Genomic DNA, 18108 nt, shown 5'->3' on the forward strand with positions numbered 1-18108 from the left:
TCCCTCATAAAAGGTTCATCATATTCGGGGGTCCTTGGCATCATAAAGTTTGAAAAACCCTGGCCTAGGGCGCCATCAGCTGAAGGGGCGCCAATGAACGCATATCAGGGGTGTGTGTAAAGGGTGTCACGGCCACTCTGAAATATGATTGCCGCCCCCACTGGTTCCCCTAACACTATTGGAATAGAGCAGTGTTTCCCAACCGGGGTGCCGTCTGACGATAGCAGGGGTGCCGTGTAAAAGTCCTTCAAATAATTTTTTTGTTCATATTTTTCAAATGATTCTCTCTTTGTAAACTTTGTTCAATGCATGCGAGAGCTGCCGTATGTTCGAATATCACCAGTCATTTTCGCCGTCATCACCTGGGTGTAGTGCCTGAACACGCGAATGAGAAGTCGCGCGCTATGAAAAAATTTGTCTCTGCACTCATCTGAAAGCGCGCACACGTCTCACAGCGCGCGCATATTGAGTTCTCTTTCAAGCCTTGCTCTTGAATGGACAAACTCACACAAAAAGTATGTCAACATGTCCATCTTGATGAGTATTCTAGCTGACATAGCCTGTATATGCCTTAAAGGTGAACTATGTAGGATTTTTGCAGTAAAATATCCAGAAACCACTAGGCCAGTGTTATATATTTGTTCATTTGAGTACTTAGAATATCCCAAATGTTTCCAACTATTTGTAAATCGTGAGAAATTGCTATTTTAACCAAGGAACCGGGACGTGTGAGCTATGCGTGTGAGGGAGTCGCCTGTCGATTGCGTCATATCTACGTTACCCTCGGTTTCCGGTTTTATTCAGTGAAACACTTTACTCTCACTGCATTGTGAACAAGTGTCATAGCAGCCGCAGAGCGAACGTCATAACTTCCTTTTCAACACACTCAGATATATCTAATACGATAAACAGAGTTGCGTTACCTCATACTCATGACTGGAAAAGAGGAAGTGGCGCCGGCAACCGTGTCATAATAAAAGTCCCGCCGGCGACTATGCCATAATAACAGTCCCGCTCTTCAATCGCTCCTGCGGCCTTGCTCAGCTCCACAACACTCGGTCCTGCTCTGCTTCACTACAGTAATGTTAATAATCGCATCCATCAACATGATTTCTGCCCGAGTCCTATCCTGACTGTTTTCCACCGGCCCATGTCCCAAGATTCTGCGCTCAAACATGGCGTCATCAAACTATGCCTTTGTTTTGAACAGGCGACCTCTAGTGGACGGAAAAGTTACATAGTGTAGCTTTAAGTAAACTTTATACAGTCGAGAAAGACGACGCATATCCGAGCATGAGGTCTTAAAGGGGCAGTAGCCTTTACTGCTGTCTGTTTAATGTCAAACAACAAAAGACAAGGACATCACTCACTGTTCTTGATTGGATTGCTTTTGTAAGTTTAATAGGATTAATCTTTAATTTATACAGTCAAATATGCAATGTTATTTTACATTTGATCAATTTCTGTACCTGAAAACTAATGTTAGACGTACCTGAAAAACCTGAAAAGCATAGTTTATTTTATTAGTATCTTTGCTCAATAGTATTTATTTGTGCTGCTGATTGTATTTAAATTATTTGTTCTTATCATTTTCTTTATTTTTATTTGACAGTAGTCCTTTTTTCCCTGAACATAGCAAATACTGAACCGTACCGAAACCGTGAACCTAAAACCGTGATAGAAACCGAACCGTGAGCAATCTGTACCGTTACACCCCTAGCGTAACATATGTGAGGGGGTGCCACAAAATGGAGAACCTTTTCAAAGGGTGCCATGACTGAAAAAAGGTTGGGAAACACTGGAATAGAGGACTGTCAATCAGACGATTCCTATATTGGATCAGAGTGTACTGTCAATTACTGTCTGAATGTTGCATGTAAAGTTTGCATTTGGAGCACTCAACACCATTAGATCAAGGAGCTTGGTCAAAGCTTTGGCAAGGTAACGCTTTTTTTAACCACACAATAAAGCTAAATTCAAAGGCCAATTAAAAAAACAGGTACAATAAAAAGTGCACAAATCTATATTTTGTTAGGGCCGTATTTGTGGCAGTCAAGAAATCACGCTGTGAAATGGGCAGATAGTGTAATATTGCTCGGTGTGTATTATAGAGGCAAGATATAGGCTAACCACACTCACTTTAGCATTTCATGATATTATTATATTTTGACTCTACGTATGAAGCTTTCTTCTCTTACTTGCACCTCCAAAAGGTGTGGGTTTTTGCGCTAATGCACTGTTAAAGGACCAGTGTGTAATTGTCCCGTATAAAAATTTAACGGCCAATTAAAAAAAATAGTATAATAAAATGTGATAATTCACAATATTTATTACATCTTTTATTAAACCGCTTTGTCGAATTTAATGCATCTTTACGGATGGTTTTGAATGCTGAATCGATTCATTCAGTTCTAATAGGCTAGTGTCGTACAGGGCATAGCGTCGCGTTATTTAAAGGGGAAGTTCAAGCGTCAATGAGAAACAAAGACCGCACTGAATCAATATTTATTCTTGTTACTTTCATGTGACTGGTCAAGCTTTTATACGTAGTTTCCACATTGTATTTGTATATATTTGTTAATAAAGATTACAGTTCCAAAATGGTATGTGTTTATGTATTTATTAATAAGGATTAAAATTAATACCAGTAATACCATTTTGCTTTTTAAGATATGGCCAATAATAAGGATTTCGCCTAGGGCGTCAAAATGGCTAGAAACGGCCCTGTAACTGATGACAATATTACACTAAATAATAAAAGGCCGGATTTGTGCCTAATCTTAACTGTTGCTGATAAGTCTTTGCCGTGGGAAAGGCACCGGCAGCAATAAATGCATTCCCTCTTCTGTACTTTCGAGTGGAGTGGGATCTGAAAGGAAACACATGAGACAGATGACATTAATGAAAATCTTTGCTTTTGTTTGGAGGATGACCAATGAAATGTGCAGCACAAATATATGATTAATATAAAATCTAAACCATCTGAAGTCAGTGTGTTTAAAGAGGACATATTCTGCTTTTTTACATCTTTCTTTAGTGTGTAATGTTGCTGTATGAGCATGAAAAAGCTCTACAAAGTAGCAAAGCACTCGGTCACTCCAGCGTGAGTTCTTCTCTATGTCAGAGTCAGCGTTTCTGAACTTCCTGAAACGCTTCCATTATAGTCTAGAGTTTTCGTCTGGGAACAAACACGTCTCATTCAAATAATTCATACGTCGAATAAAGGGGCGGGCCTGTTTGAGTTAGTTATGCCGCGTTCCAGGCAACCCGTAACCCGTGTTTTTCCAACCTTCTACCCGTGAAAGTGCACTGGAACGGCAGCCAAACCCGTGACTTCCCACCCGTGAACTCGTACTAGATCGATGTACTCCCAGTTACGAGTTTTGACGTCACATAGCCCGCGAAGCAACAATGGCAGCCCCTACAGATGCAGTGTTTATGAAACAAATATACAAATAACGTAAAATAAAAGGTATAACAGCTTTTCTTGCAGTCTGCGCCATTTTTCTCCTCCATTTCCCTCAAATAAGCAAGGAGTAAGCACCTTTGGCGATAGAAATGATTGTAAATGAGCAAACACCCCGTACGGTCCGCTATGCTTTGTTTACATCAAACTACCACACAATTCCTTGCGCTCACGCTCAGGCATTTTGGTGTGACTTTGCATCTTTTCTTACGCATCTAAACCCAAGCCTCCGTTTCTAATTCCAAAACGTAATTTTAGAGATAGTATATGAATATATTAAAGGGTTAGTTCACCCAAAAATGAAAATTCTGTCATTAATTACTCACCCTCATGTCGTTCGACACCCGTAAGACCTCCGTTCATATTCGGAACACAAATTAAGATATTTTAGTTGAAAGCTGATGGCTGAGAAAGGCCTCAGATAGGCCTCCATTGGCATTCAGTACATTTACACTCCCAAGACGCATAAAAGGCACTTAAAACGTCGTTACAAAGTCCATCTCACCACAGTGACTCTACAATAATTTTACGATGCGACGACAATAGTTTTTGTGCGCAAAAGAAAATCAAAATAACACCTTTATCCAACTTGTTATTGTCTTCCGTGTGTGCCTCCGCGACGCATGCGCGAGAATATGACGCAGATCCGGCGTTCGGACACATGACCCAGAAGCGATTTGTTTACGAGCAGAGGAAGACGCGCGTATCTAAGCTGTTGAATTCTACATTGATCGTGCTTTAGGTCTCGGCGTAGTTCTCAAAATCGGGCTAAAGTGTGCATTTTAATGGATTCCCGAACGCTGGCGCTACGTCATATTCTCGCGCATGCGTCGTGGAGGCACACACGGAAGACAAGAACAAGTTGGATAAAGGTGTTATTTTGATTTTTTTTGCGCACAAAAACTATTGTCGTCGCATCGTAAGATTATTGTAGAGTCACAGTGGTGAGATGGACTTTGTAACGATGTTTTAAGTGCCTTTTATGGGTCTTGTGAGTGTAAATGTACTGAATGCCAATGGAGGCCTATCTGAAACCTTTCTCAGCATCAGCTTTCAACTAAAATATCTTCATTTGTGTTCCGAATATGAACGGAGGTCTTACGGGTGTCGAACGACATGAGGGTGAGTAATTAATGACAGAATTTTCATTTTTGGGTGAACTAACCCTTTAATATATAGTATATATTACCAGGGTCTGTGCATCTCAGTGTTCGGCAGCAGCGTCTAATAGCGAAACTGTAAGTTTATCTGCTTCAGGAACAGCACCGTTATACCTCGCTACTGAGAAATGTCATGTAGGTTTTCAGTTGTTTTACTATTTTACTGATACAATCGTCAGAGCAGCGCCGGCAACGCGTTTCTGTGTGAGTGTGTCCATAGTGTGTGTGTGTCTGAGTGGGATATAGAGCGGGAGAAAGAGAGTAGAGTATGGCCCTGTCCCAAATGGCACACTTCATGTGCACTTTCGGTCTTGTGGACTCGCGTGTCCGTTAAGTCCATGAGACCGCAGGGTGTCCCATTTGTCATTTTAGGTCTCGGAAGGGTGCTCGCAAGCGCCCCCTTTGAGGTCGATATGCACCCTCGATGCGCACTTCTGGGACTTTTTCCCGGCAGTCAAAGCGGCATTACGTCGTGAAAGTGCAGACTCAGAGGAAGACCGTGAGGGTTTAGGGTGCCATTTGGGACAGGGCCTATGTGTTGCCCCTACATAATGAAACTTAATTTTGTGGCAAAAAAACATGGAATTATTCTTGTGCCTTCATAACATTAAGTCTGAACCACTGGAGTCACATGGACTATTTTAACAATGTCTTTACTACCTTACTGGGCCTTGAAAGTGTTCATTAAATTGCTGTCTATGGAGGGGTCAGAGAGCTCTCGATTTAATCAGAAATATCTTAATTTGTGTTCTGAAGATTACGGGTTTGGAATGACATGAGGGACACACACACATCTGTCAAAGTGCATGACAGTGTATGTTAAATGTTAATGCATTCGCTTGAAGCTTAAAATAAACAATCCTCATATTTTGGGCACTTGGATTACGTACCTTTTCTGAATCAGCTCACTCTGTTTCCACTCCATGAGAAATGACAATCGGAATGAGAATCGTTGTCAATGATTTTTATTATCGATTATTATAGATTTGATCGACTAGTTGTTGCAGCCCTAGCAGTAATAGTGATATTATGTCGAATTGCCATAATAATCGTAATAGAATTGAATCGTGAGACGAGTGACGATTCACACCCCTATCAGCGAGGCATCAGCATTTCTCTCAGGTTGCGTCTTTGAAACGTACTGGTCTGAGACAGAAGGCTGAGGATCCGAATGCAGCTTTAATGAAAGGGTAATCCACTACCGTAGTCAGCAATACAGGCAAGGTCAAAACACAGGTGGGCTGTCCAAACAAACAATCAAAGCAGGGGACAGAGGCAAAAGGGTAATCCGGGAAACCGACAGACATGAAACCAGGGAAACCGCTCAGAAATGCAGTGTAACACTAAACAAGACTTTGCAAAGAATGCCTGAGATAACCAGGTTTATATAGGGTGAGGTAAACAGGGTAATGAGACATGGGAAATGTAGTTTGTGATGGAGTGACAGTCCAGGGTGGAGTGCCCTCTGGTGGTAACCACGGGCACTCACACTTGTGAATTGTGACAGTAGCTGTGTCTCATTTCATTTAATTTTGAAGGCTGCATCCTCTGGAGGACACATCCTATGAAGGATGCGGTATACGGAGAGTCCTTAATCAGAATAAAACGAGACGTCCTCCGTAGGACACACAGGCAGGAAGTATCACGTTGCTATGCCAACACGTTTACCGTGGAGTTGCGCTCTCACACCAGTTATATGAATGAAAATTATTTATAACTTGAAAATGACTATGAAATGTTTTGCCTTGACAGCAAAGTACTGTTCTAAACGTTTAAAAAAAAAATCACAACACTTTTAATCCTGTTTACCACAACTATCTATTTGAGGTATATATACAGCTTAAAAACAAAAACAAGCTTTAAACTACTTAAGTTTAAACACCACATCTTCGCTTGCATGTATATCTGCCGGCGGCGCCATTTTTTCAAATAATATTTAAAAAACATGACGGTTGTTAATGGCGACGCAAAGAATTGTGGGTTATCTGCAGCAACGAAGGATACATCTCATGCACACTCCGAATTCCTGAAAAGAAGGGCGCATTTGAAGGTAGCATTCGGAGTGTCCTACTTACTTTTTTGAAATGAGACAGCCTTCAGACGCATGCAGCCTTCAAATGCGACCTCCGGAGGATGCAGCCTTTCGAAATGAGACACAGCTAGTCTTTGATAGTTCACACTACACGATTGCCTCTCATGTGAACAAGACTGTCGGTGAGTGAAAATCTGGGCTAAAATCATGATTACATTTCTTTTAAACAACTGGGCCCTAGAGATCTATGGCTGAATCTGAAATCGCCCCCTAAACCCTCATTCCCTATCCCCTACGTTAGTCCACTAATACAGCTCACTTGAAGGATTGAATGAAAACGAGTGCGTGAAGTCGGACAGCCATTGTGTGTACATCAGCTGTACACTTGTTATTGCGGTACAATGTGGGATAGAATGAGTGCACTCAATAACGTCCACTATGGTTTCGGACACCACTACAAATGGCTGTCCCCTCAAACAATGCCCTATTTAAGAGTATAGGGAGCGATTTTGATAATAACAAACAAGAGTGTATTTGATTAGGGCTGAAACTGAACTACGCAGAAAGCTAGATTTTCAGGAACGGGACCGTGCAACCCTGATCTAAGTTTTCACAGTTTTGATCTAAAATAAGGTCATTATTACACTGGAATATATGAGTTACTCACCAGAGAGAGAAACATTGAAAAACTTGACTGATGTTTTTCCACTTCTTATGATCTGTAGTTTATACAGTCCAGTCTGTCTCATTGTGATGTTTGCGATGGACAGAGATCCAGTCTGAGGATCCAGCTTCAGTCTGTCTCTGAATTGCTCATCAGGACCATGATCTGTAGTGGTCTTTCTGGTCCCTCCTTTGGTTTCAGCTATGCAAGTGTCTTTGTCTCCAAACATCCATTGGATCACTTCATCCGTCTGTATTTTTGCATCAGTGTTGAGTGTGACGGATTCTCCCTCCATCACTGTCATTGACTCTGTCACAGAAACAGAAAATACAGAAGGTTTAGTCCAGACTGGCACCGGAGATCCTGAATCAATGCCCAGTACAGCTGAAATCAAACTGTACCTTTATATACAGCTTTTTTTTTTTCAATAATTGTGCTGAATGCTGCTTATATAAGCTATAATTGAACCAAATCAAAGAGGAAGGCCAAAAAACAAGACCAAACGTGAGATCTCATCAGCTTTCTATATGAAAACAATCACAGAGCGTGGATGGGGGGAAAGTATTAAAGGTCACATATTGTACACTTTCTGGAGTTTTATTTGAGGTTTTGATGTCCTTAAGAATATAGTTTTGAGGTATAAGTACCAAAAACCATCTCAATATATTTTTACAGCTCCTCTCTCAGGAGCTCTGCTAAGAACAGGTCAATTTTGGCATGTCTAATTCATATTCATGAGCCTCTCTTCTGATTGGCCTGTTGTTTTCTGAGTGACGCATGGCCAGGCCAACCACAGGTAACTAGGGTCATGTATGCTGTATCCTGCTGTGGCTTGGTGATACTCATGTAAGGTAAATAGAAACACCGGTTATGATGGTCACTGCTGAGGGAAATGTTGTCCGGCCTTACATGTTTGAGCCGAACTCAGACCCCGAATCGGCGACGACTGAAGACAACCAACAACCTCCTTAAACGTGCTTACAACAGGATGTTTCAGAATGGTAATGAATTCAATTTTTTATTTTTTGTTAGGATAAGGAACACGTTATCAACACGTTAGCGTTGCATAACCATTTCAAAACTATAATTTCAGATTATGCTGGCTCGATAATGTAACATAAAATGTGTGAGAAGTTTACTTAAGGCTTGCGGATTTGAGGTCGGACCCAACAATGTAGGGACTGCAGCATCTTTGATAAGTAGCTTCTTTGAAAAAACGGCATTGTGCAGTACAGACGGTTAAAGGGTTAGTTCACCCAAAAATGAAAATTCTGTCATTAATTACTTACCCTCATGTCGTTCGACACCCGTAAGACCTCCGTTCGTCTTCGGAACACAAATGACGATATTTTAGTTGAAATCTGCTGGCTCTGAAAGGCCTCTATTGGCACAATGCACTTTACACTCTCAAGACCCTTAAAAGACACTAAAGACGTCGTTACAAAGTCCATCTCACTACAGTGGTTCTACAATAACTTTATGAATTGGCGAGAATAGTTTTTGTGCGCAAAAAAAACCTAAATAACGCCTTATATAGTGATGACGATTTCAAAAAACGGCCTCATGTAGCTTCGAAGCGTTATGAATCAGTGAGTCGAATCATGATTCGGATCGCGTGTCTAACCGCCAAACTGCTGAAATTTGGCAATCCAAACTGCTGATTCGACTCACTGATTCATAACGCTTCGAAGCTTCATGAGGCCGTGTTTTGAAATCGTCATCACTATATAAGTCGTTATTTAGGGTTTTTTTGCGCACAAAAACTATTCTCGCCGATTCATAAAGTTATTTTAGAACCACTGTAGTGAGATGGACTTTGTAACGACGTCTTTAGTACCTTTTAAGGGTCTTGAGAGTGAACCGCGCATTGTGCCAATGGAGGCCTTTCAGAGCCATCAGATTTCAGGCGTGGTTTAACGAGGTCTACGAGGCACGAGCAGGCACGAGCTGCTGCCAGAGAGACGGATGGACCTGAGTTCACTTCACATCAGTTCTCAGCATGTCTGAACTGTTGTAGTTACAGCATATACTTCAGGTTATTAGTCTATTTCTAGTCGGAGGGACTGTCACTCATGTCAGAAAGTTAGTAACTTTAGTAAATTATGGATCAGCGCTGACTGGAGACGCGAACCCTTTAGAACGATTCAGTCCGATTTGGTGAACTGATTCGGTTCACTAAAAAGAACTGGTTCAAAAGAAAGATCGTTCGCGAACCGGACATCACTAATGTACCAGAGACGGAGCTCAGCGATTGCTAACAAAGTTATTTATAGTAACTACTGAGTTATGAGAGCGCTGTCAGTCAGCGCGAGTTTATTGTGTTTGTATCTGAGAGTTCTGAATAAACACGAGTCCCAGTCACACCGAGTCCGTCTTCATCATTATTACCAACTTTGTAACACATGCAAAGTACCATTACAGCTGTCGAGATGAACGAGTTAAAAGTAAGTGTTGATAATAGCATTATTTTAAAAATAAAATAAAAGCGTCAGTGACGCGCGTTGAGTACACAGCGCAAACAAAGACACAACAGCAGTAATCGAATGTAATCCAGTTTATTGTGGGGCTAGGCTGGCTAGCCCGAATATGCTCACTCTTACCCCCCTTCTGCTTAATGTCACGCCGCGTTTGGTGCCTCCGCTGTGGGCCAGATGCAGTACTGGGGGTCGGGGATGTTGAAGGCCACCGGCCAATGCAGCCCGAGCTTCGGCGTGTGTGAGGCCGATGTTGAGCAGAAACTCATGACTGTATGCACATTTTAGAACAGATAGACGCGACGAGGACGTACAAAAACACTGACTCACAAGATAGAAAACAAGAAGACACCGTTCTGTCGGGAGAGAGAGAAGCCGCAGTGTGTGCACGAATAATAAATAATTAGCTACACATAAGAAATCACTGATCACAGATCAGAAGGAACTGAAAAAAGACTTCTGTTTTCATTTGTACATCCAAACACTGAGAAACTGCCAGTGTTCACTCGTTCACAGCCCATGATCTCGCGAGCGTTTGCATGGGCGTGCCAGATTCTCTGGGTGGAGGAAAGGGAGGTAACCGTTCCTGCTTGGACGTCAAACCAGGAGACTTCAGGATTGGCTCGTCTGGCCTGTCATTTTCTCAAAGGTAGAGAGAGACAGCCAGAACTCGGGTTTACACCGATCAACATTTCTATCCACTTGGGGACAATATTCAGGCTAGGGGAACTCAGATTAATGTTGAAAAACCTCATAAAATGAAAATTTCATGCCATGGGACCTTTAAGGTCGAACCAAATGGCTGTGGTATTTCAGAATAAACAAACATTAGACTCTGGTCTCTTATATTAATGTTGTTCGGAAGCCTGTGCAATGATGTAGTTTACGTGTTGTTGTTGCTCAGCAATGGCATGGACACAATGTTGTTTGGAGGTTTGGCAAAAGGAGGGTGGGCCGGTGGGCAGTGCTCAGGGTGGTGAATAAAGGCGGAGTAGTTCTGACGTCACATTTTTAAAGAAGTCACAACGGCTCGTGAAAAGGCACAGCTACTTTATGCAGGCTGTGTGCATTTGACTGTTTTGAAACATATATGGTAGTTACATAGCCCCTAGACCTGAGTTATCATGAAAAAAGCCAGGAAATTTCAGTTTTGACAATATGGGACTTTTAAATGTGACCGCAAACTGTTGAATGTTTCACTGTTCAGATGTCAATAAAACAGCACTGTGCGTTTCACAGCATCACTGAATTAACAAAAAACAGTTACTGTCAAGGATAACTATTTGAATTCACACGATTATTCTGCGAGTCATTTCATTTAAATGATTAACTATTACATTGAGAGATTTGAGTTACTCACCAAAGACAGAAACACAAAATCTCTTGAATGAGTTTTTTCCACTTCCACTGATCTTCAGTTCATAAATTCCAGAGTCTGTTGTTCTGGCGTTTGTGATGGTCAGAGATCCAGTCCAATGATCCAGCTTCAGTCTGCCTATGAATCTCCAATCAAGACCATCAGATGTGGAGTTTTCTGTGGTCCCTCCTTTGATTTCAGCCATAGGAGTGTTTTCATCTCCAAACTTCCACAGGATCTGATCATCTCTCTGTAGTTCAGCATCAGTGGTTAGAGTGATATCATCTCCTTTAATCAATGATAGTCGCGTCACAGCATCTGAATCGGCAGCACACGGAAACAAGAAATGCAGACATTAGAACAAAAATTGGCAAAATCAGCACTGGCCATTCGTTCCAAATTTCCCGCCTACACTGTGATTGATCATTCAATCCTCTAAACACTAAAACTCATTCACACTCGCGCCACAAGATGGCCTAAGCTTGTTAAAAGTGGTCTTCCAGCCTGAACAGCCCAAAAGTGGCCGAATTGACTAAAACCAGCCCACAGACCAGCTGGGAGACCAGTTAAGACCATGTTACCAGTTTCGACAGAATGGGAAAACTTTTGTGCCCCAGAAGACAACATAATAGTCATAAAGTACACACACACAAACACATATACAGTATCTCACTAAAGTGAGTAGACCCCTCACATTTTTGTAAATATTTTATTATATCTTTTCATGGGACAACACTGAAGAAATTACACACTGCTACAATGTAAAGTAGTGAGTGTACAGCTTGTATAACAGTGTAAATTTGCTGTCCCCTCAAAATGACTCAACACACAGCCAATAAAGGGTTAGTTCACCCAAAAATTAAAATTCTGTCATTAATTCCTTACCCTCATGTCGTTGGACACCCTTAAGACCTCCGTTCATCTTCGGAACACAAAGGAAGATATTTTAGTTGAAATCTGATGGCTCAGAAAGGCCTCTATTGGCACAATGCACTTTACACTCTCAAGACCCATAAAAGGCACTAAAGACGTCGTTACAAAGTCCATCTCACTACAGTGGTTCTACAATAACTTTATGAAGCGACGAGAATAGTTTTTGTACGCCAAAAACCCCACAAATAATAAGTGCTTGTCTTCCGTCTAGGCCTCAGACGTGAACTCACGAAGCACCATGACGCATGCGCGAGAATAGAGCTGGCGTTCTGACACATGACCCGGAAGCGAGGAGCTTTGTTTACAAGCAGAGGAAGACGCGCCCTATCTAAGCTGTTGAATTCTACATTGATCGTGCTTTAGGTCTTGGCGTAGTGCTCAAAATGGGGCTAAAGTGTGCATTTCCTGGATGCCGGAACGTTGGCACTACGTCCTATTCTCGCGCATGCGTCGTGGTGCTTCGTGAGTTCATGTCTGAGGCCTAGACGGAAGACAAGCACTTGTTGAATAAAGTCGTTATTTTTTTTTGCACACAAAAACTATTATCGTCGCTTCATAAAATTATTGTAGAACCTGCACTGTAGTGAGATGGACTTTGTAACGACGTCTTTAGTGCCTTTTATGGCTCTTGTGAGTGAAAAATACATTGCTGCCAATGGAGGCCTTTCTGAGCCATCAGATATCAAGAAAAATATCTTCATTTGTGTTCCGAAGATGAACGGAGGTCTTATGGGTGTCGAACGACATGAGGGTAAGGAATTAAAGACAGAATTTAAATTTTTGGGTGAACTAAGTGAAAATGTCCAAATTGGGCCCAAAGTGTCGATATTTTGTGTGGCCACCATTATTTTCTAGCCCTGCCATTAGATCGTTTATAGAGCTCGATAACACCAAGCTTAACACACCGGTAAGACCTTGTAACACAAATGAGTCACATGATACAGAGGAGGGAAAATGGCTAATTGGGCTCAATTTGGACATTTTCACTTACGGTGTCCTCACTTTTGTTGCCAGCGGTTTGGACATTAATAGCTGTGTGTTGAGTTCTTTTGAGGGGACAGCAAATTTACACTGTTATTGAAGTAATGAGGTGGATTGGTTCTAGGTAGATTTGGTCATCGCCATGGTGTGTCGGTAAGGACACGGAGACAGGAACCCCATTTAAATGACTTTAATGTCCATCAAGTTTACTGGTTACATTGGTGTTTTTGTATCATTGACGCACATAAGGAATTTGGAGGAAACAACACACGGACCATCTCTCTATGGGTTCGCGTGGCGTGATCAGTGCATGATCGCTACGTAAGCTCGTCCTATATGGTTGTTGAATGGATAATGGTGTCCAGCAGAGGGCACTGCTTAACTTACTCTTCTACAGTTATACAAGCTGTACACTCACTACTTTCAACCCTCTACGGACACCTTGGCAATAGCATCGCCATTGGCTAGTAAATTTTTTTGTTTACTCGCCAGACTGATATACTATTTTATTTATATTAGTGCTGTTAAACGATTAATCGCGATTAACCACATCCAAAATAATTTGTTTTACATAATATATGTGTGTACTGTGTATAATTATTATATGTATATAAATATGCACACATGCATGTATATATTTAAGAAATGTTTTCTATATTTCTATATAAAATATTTATATATAATATAAATTATAGGTATATATATACACAGTGTATACATGCAAATATTTCTTAAATATATACACGTGTGTATTCAAATATACATCTATATCGAGATTAGATTTACATCTATATTGTACAACCCCAAATCAGAAAAAGTTGGGACAGTATGGAAAACGCAAAAAAAAAAAAGAAGTGATTTCTAAATTTACTTTGACTTGTATTTCATTGCAGACAATATGAACACAAAATATTTCATGTTTTGTCTGGTCAACTTCATGTCATTTGTAAATATGCATCCTTTCCTGTCATTCAGACCTGCAACACATTTCAAAAAAAGTTGGGACAACCTGCGGTGGTCGCTACCATCACTTCCGCTAGAGCTGAGTCTACGCGACGCCTCTATGCGTTGAAGTGGAACCTCTTCATCACATGGTGTTCTTCCCGCCAAGAAGACCCCTGGAAATGCCCGATCGGGTCCGTGCTATCGTTTCTCCAGGAGGGGGTGGAGCGAAGACTGTCTCCCTCCACCCTTAAAGTTTATGTGGCCGCAATATCTGCCTACCACGATCTCCTGGGAGACAAAAAGGTAAGTCAGCACGACCTGATCATCAGGTTCCTGAGGGGGGCGAGGAGACTGAATCCTCCTCGCTCTCCTCTCGTTCCCTCTTGGGACCTCTCAGTAGTCTTAAGTGCTCTGCAGAGGCCTCCCTTTGAGCCTTTGCGGTCGGCTGAGATTAAGTTCTTGTCTATGAAGACGGCTCTGCTGACCGCATTGGCCTCGCTTAAGAGGGTCGGGGACCTGCAAGCATTTTCGGTTGACGAAGCGTGCCTTGAGTTCGGGCCGGCTAACTCTCACGTGATCCTGAGACCCCGGCCCGGATATGTGCCCAAGGTTCCTACCACTCCGTTCCGAGATCAGGTGGTGAACCTGCAAGCGCTGCCTTTGGAGGAGGCAGACCCAGCCTTGGCATTGCTCTGTCCAGTACGCGCTCTCCGCGCCTATGTAGACAGTACGCGATGTTTCAGGACCTCAGACCAGCTCTTTGTCTGTTATGGTGGAGAGCGGAAGGGAAGTGCTCTCTCAAAGCAGAGGTTGTCTCACTGGATAGTGGACACCATTGTTTTGGCTTACCAGCAGCAAGGTCGACCATGTCCCCTTGGTGTGAGGGCACACTCCACCCGGAGTGTGGCCTCCTCTTGGGCTCTAGCGCATGGCGCCTCGCTAACAGACATCTGCAGAGCTGCAGGCTGGGCGACACCCAACACATTCGCCAGATTCTACAATCTCCGAGTGGAGCCAGTGTCCGACTATGTACTCGCCCCTACGCGTGGCCGGTAATGGGCCAGGCTCAGGTGTCTTCGCTTGCTCGCCATTCCACTCCAAGGACTGGATATGTGCGATATTTTCCCTCAGGTGAGCTCCCCGAGAGCCCTGAGCTCCTCCAGCACTGCTTACGCCGACATCAGTTCAGTCTGCCCTTTCGAGCCCAGACCCTCATGTCCGGCCAGGTGCTCCGTGTGCATGGTTCCCCTCCGGCGACCCCCACACGAGTATTTCCACCGTAAGCCTCCTCAGCGAGCAGGTGTCTTTCCCTTGGCAAGTCCCTGCCACCCCTAGGGTTAAAAATCCACCTTCGGCTGGTACCCTAGTGATCTTCCATATGCAGCCCTCAGCGGGTCATATGTGTATTTTCTAAGCCCTCCCTACGGTAGGCATCTTGGCATTCCCTCACTGGGATATGCTTCCCAGTGTACCTTGGTAATCCTGTGATAAGTGGGAGTCCTTCGTCCGTACTAGTCTTACGACAGGGTACTCACACTTACGCAGGGCACTGGATGACAGCTGAGTGGCGTTGTTGTATTGGAACCCCCATTCGTTAGTCACTAACGTACGTCGTAGTGACTGAACGAAAGGGAACGTCTCGGTTACGTATGTAACCCTCGTTCCCTGAGGAGGGAACGGAGACGTACGTTTCCTTTGCCACGTCAGCTGTGCTGCCTGGAACGCGGAGTTCAGTCTTGGCTCCTGCAGCAGTAACATAATGCGATGTTGCCAGCGTACTTCCTTATATACCCACGAGGTGGGGCGGAGTTACGCATGCAAATTCCGCATGCCCATGGCATTGGCACTGCCATTGGGCGCTGTTGAATTCTCGAAGATGATTGGCTTCTAAGCGAAACCCCCATTCGTTAGTCACTAACGTACGTCTCTGTTCCCTCCTCAGGGAACGAGGGTTACATACGTAACCGAGACGATAATAGTAATTATTAATAAGATAATAATACTACTACTAATCCTACTACTAATAACAATATACAATGCACTAAGGATTGATGAGCTGCTGGGTTCATGAATATTAATCACGTTGTCTGCGTTTGCTCGAACTGATTTGCTGAAATCAAAACAGTGAAGGTAATAGATGAGCACCAGCCATTGAGATTGCCGTTTGCGCATTAGTCCCGCCCACTACCGGAGAAACCGCGTATCTTCTGCTGCTTCTTAAAAGCTGAATAATTCCAAATGAAAATACAACAAAGAATATGGTTTACATGTAGCGTCCCAACCACGATCCTGGAGGCCCACCAACACAGCACATTTTGCATGTCTCCCTAATCAAACACACCTGATTCAAATGATAATCTTATTAGTGAACACTCCAAGACCTGAAATGGGTGTGTCAGATAAAGGAGACATAAAAAATGTGCAGTGTTGGGGGGCCTCCAGGATCGTGGTTTGGGAAACACTGCGAGTTTACGGTACGTCAGATACAGGTGCGCACGCATCCGTTGAGCTGAACTGAAATAGACAGAATGCTTGACGGAGAGCGAAACGGTTTCTCTGAGTGTTGAACGAGTGAAAATGTATCTATGGTAAACTTATTCTTAGCCTCTAACACACAAACTGGCAAGTAAAACCTAAGCATTTATTAGCCAATGGCTAATGATAGATATTAGTTAGTCGCCCAGAGTGAATATTTACTCGCATTGTAGAGGGTTGTACTTTACATTGTAGCAAAGTGTCATTTCTTCGGTGTAGTCCCATGAAAAGATATAATACAATATTTACAAAAATGTGAGGGGTGTACTCACTTTTGTGAGATACTGTATATACTGTATACACACAGTTTGATAAAACTATTTGAAACCTGGGGCCAGGACCGGTTGCACCAGCTGTGTGCAAGTTACAACTCAGCCTAATTATGAAGTAAAGAGGCACCAAGTTACAACTTGCACACTACTAAATATTTTTGAGTGGCACCATTAAACTTTGTTAAAAACGTAGCTCTATGATCAGATATTTAAATTAAATAAAAACGGAAGCCTCCGATCAGGAGTAATGGTTGGAATAAAATGGCAGGCTGACTTCAGACTGCATCAATAAGCTTTTACCTGACAGGCTTTAATCCTTATATACAATAATGCTGACATTTACACTCACTTACACTTTAAGAGAGAAAACATTATCCCCCAGTTTCAAAGACAAGGCTTAAGCTCGTCTCAGACTGAAATGCATGTTTGAGGTGTTTTAACTGAAAGCTACTTGCACTGAGATACCTTAAAATATGTCATTACCATTGATTTGTCTCAAGATGCACACCAGTAATGTTTTTAAGGCACATTTATAAAAGCTATTTAAATGCTCTAATTCTAATCCTGGCTTAATCTAAACCATGTCTGTGGAACCAGGCCTATGTGAATAGATTACTTTGTTAACACGAACCTGTCCTAAACAGACTCTGTGTACTTAGATAACATGAGCATATGCCAATGCTGTTATTCTTTCGCAAAACATTAAACACTACTAAATCTCCCACTTAAAGGGACAGTTCACTCAAAAATGAAAATTAGCCCATGATTTACTCACCCTCAAGTCATCCTAGGTGTATATGACATTCTTCTTTCAGACAAATATAATTAGAGTTATCTTAAAAAAGTATATATGCACTGTATAACATTTCATTTTAGCATTTACAAATTTACCAAAATTAGACCAATCAGCCTTTTTATGTAACTGACCTGTCTTGAAGAAAAAAATAGATGACTAACTTGTAAGACTAATTTAAAGCAGTTTATGCAACCGGCAACCTGAATTTGAACATTTTTACACCTTTAAACATTAATGTAGTCTAGCAAAGGTTGTTGTTTTTCCCTAGCTATTGTATTAGCCATAATATGATATACTTTACGTTTCAGTTTAGATTTCTTGTGGCGATGGTAAATCACAGCAACTACAGCCGCAAACACCAGCAGGACAACAGCAAAACTGATCCCTGCTATTTTACCTGAAGACAGATCTGATACTGCAATGACAAAGAGAGACAGTTATTAGTGAGTCAAAGAGTCTGACTATAACACTAAGAAAAATTGCATTTGGCTAA

At 42.2% G+C, this 18108-nt stretch overlaps 1 protein-coding gene across 1 annotated transcript in view; it reads right to left on the minus strand.

The window, feature by feature from the left end:
* Positions 1-274: 274 nt before the first annotated feature.
* The window catches only part of LOC307120437 (uncharacterized protein), a 33569-nt gene continuing 15735 nt past the window's right edge, over positions 275-18108 (minus strand). The window contains exons 5-8 of the mRNA XM_079807469.1: positions 17917-18030; positions 11157-11471; positions 7326-7631; positions 275-2869 (exon numbers count right to left, since the gene is read on the minus strand). Coding sequence (XP_079663595.1) covers positions 2781-2869; positions 7326-7631; positions 11157-11471; positions 17917-18030 — 824 coding nt within the window. The 3' untranslated portion in view covers positions 275-2780. The remainder of the gene's footprint in view (positions 2870-7325; positions 7632-11156; positions 11472-17916; positions 18031-18108) is intronic.

Source organism: Gobio gobio (assembly GCF_949357685.1).
Source record: "Gobio gobio genome assembly, chromosome: 24".
NCBI lineage: Eukaryota > Metazoa > Chordata > Actinopteri > Cypriniformes > Gobionidae > Gobio > Gobio gobio.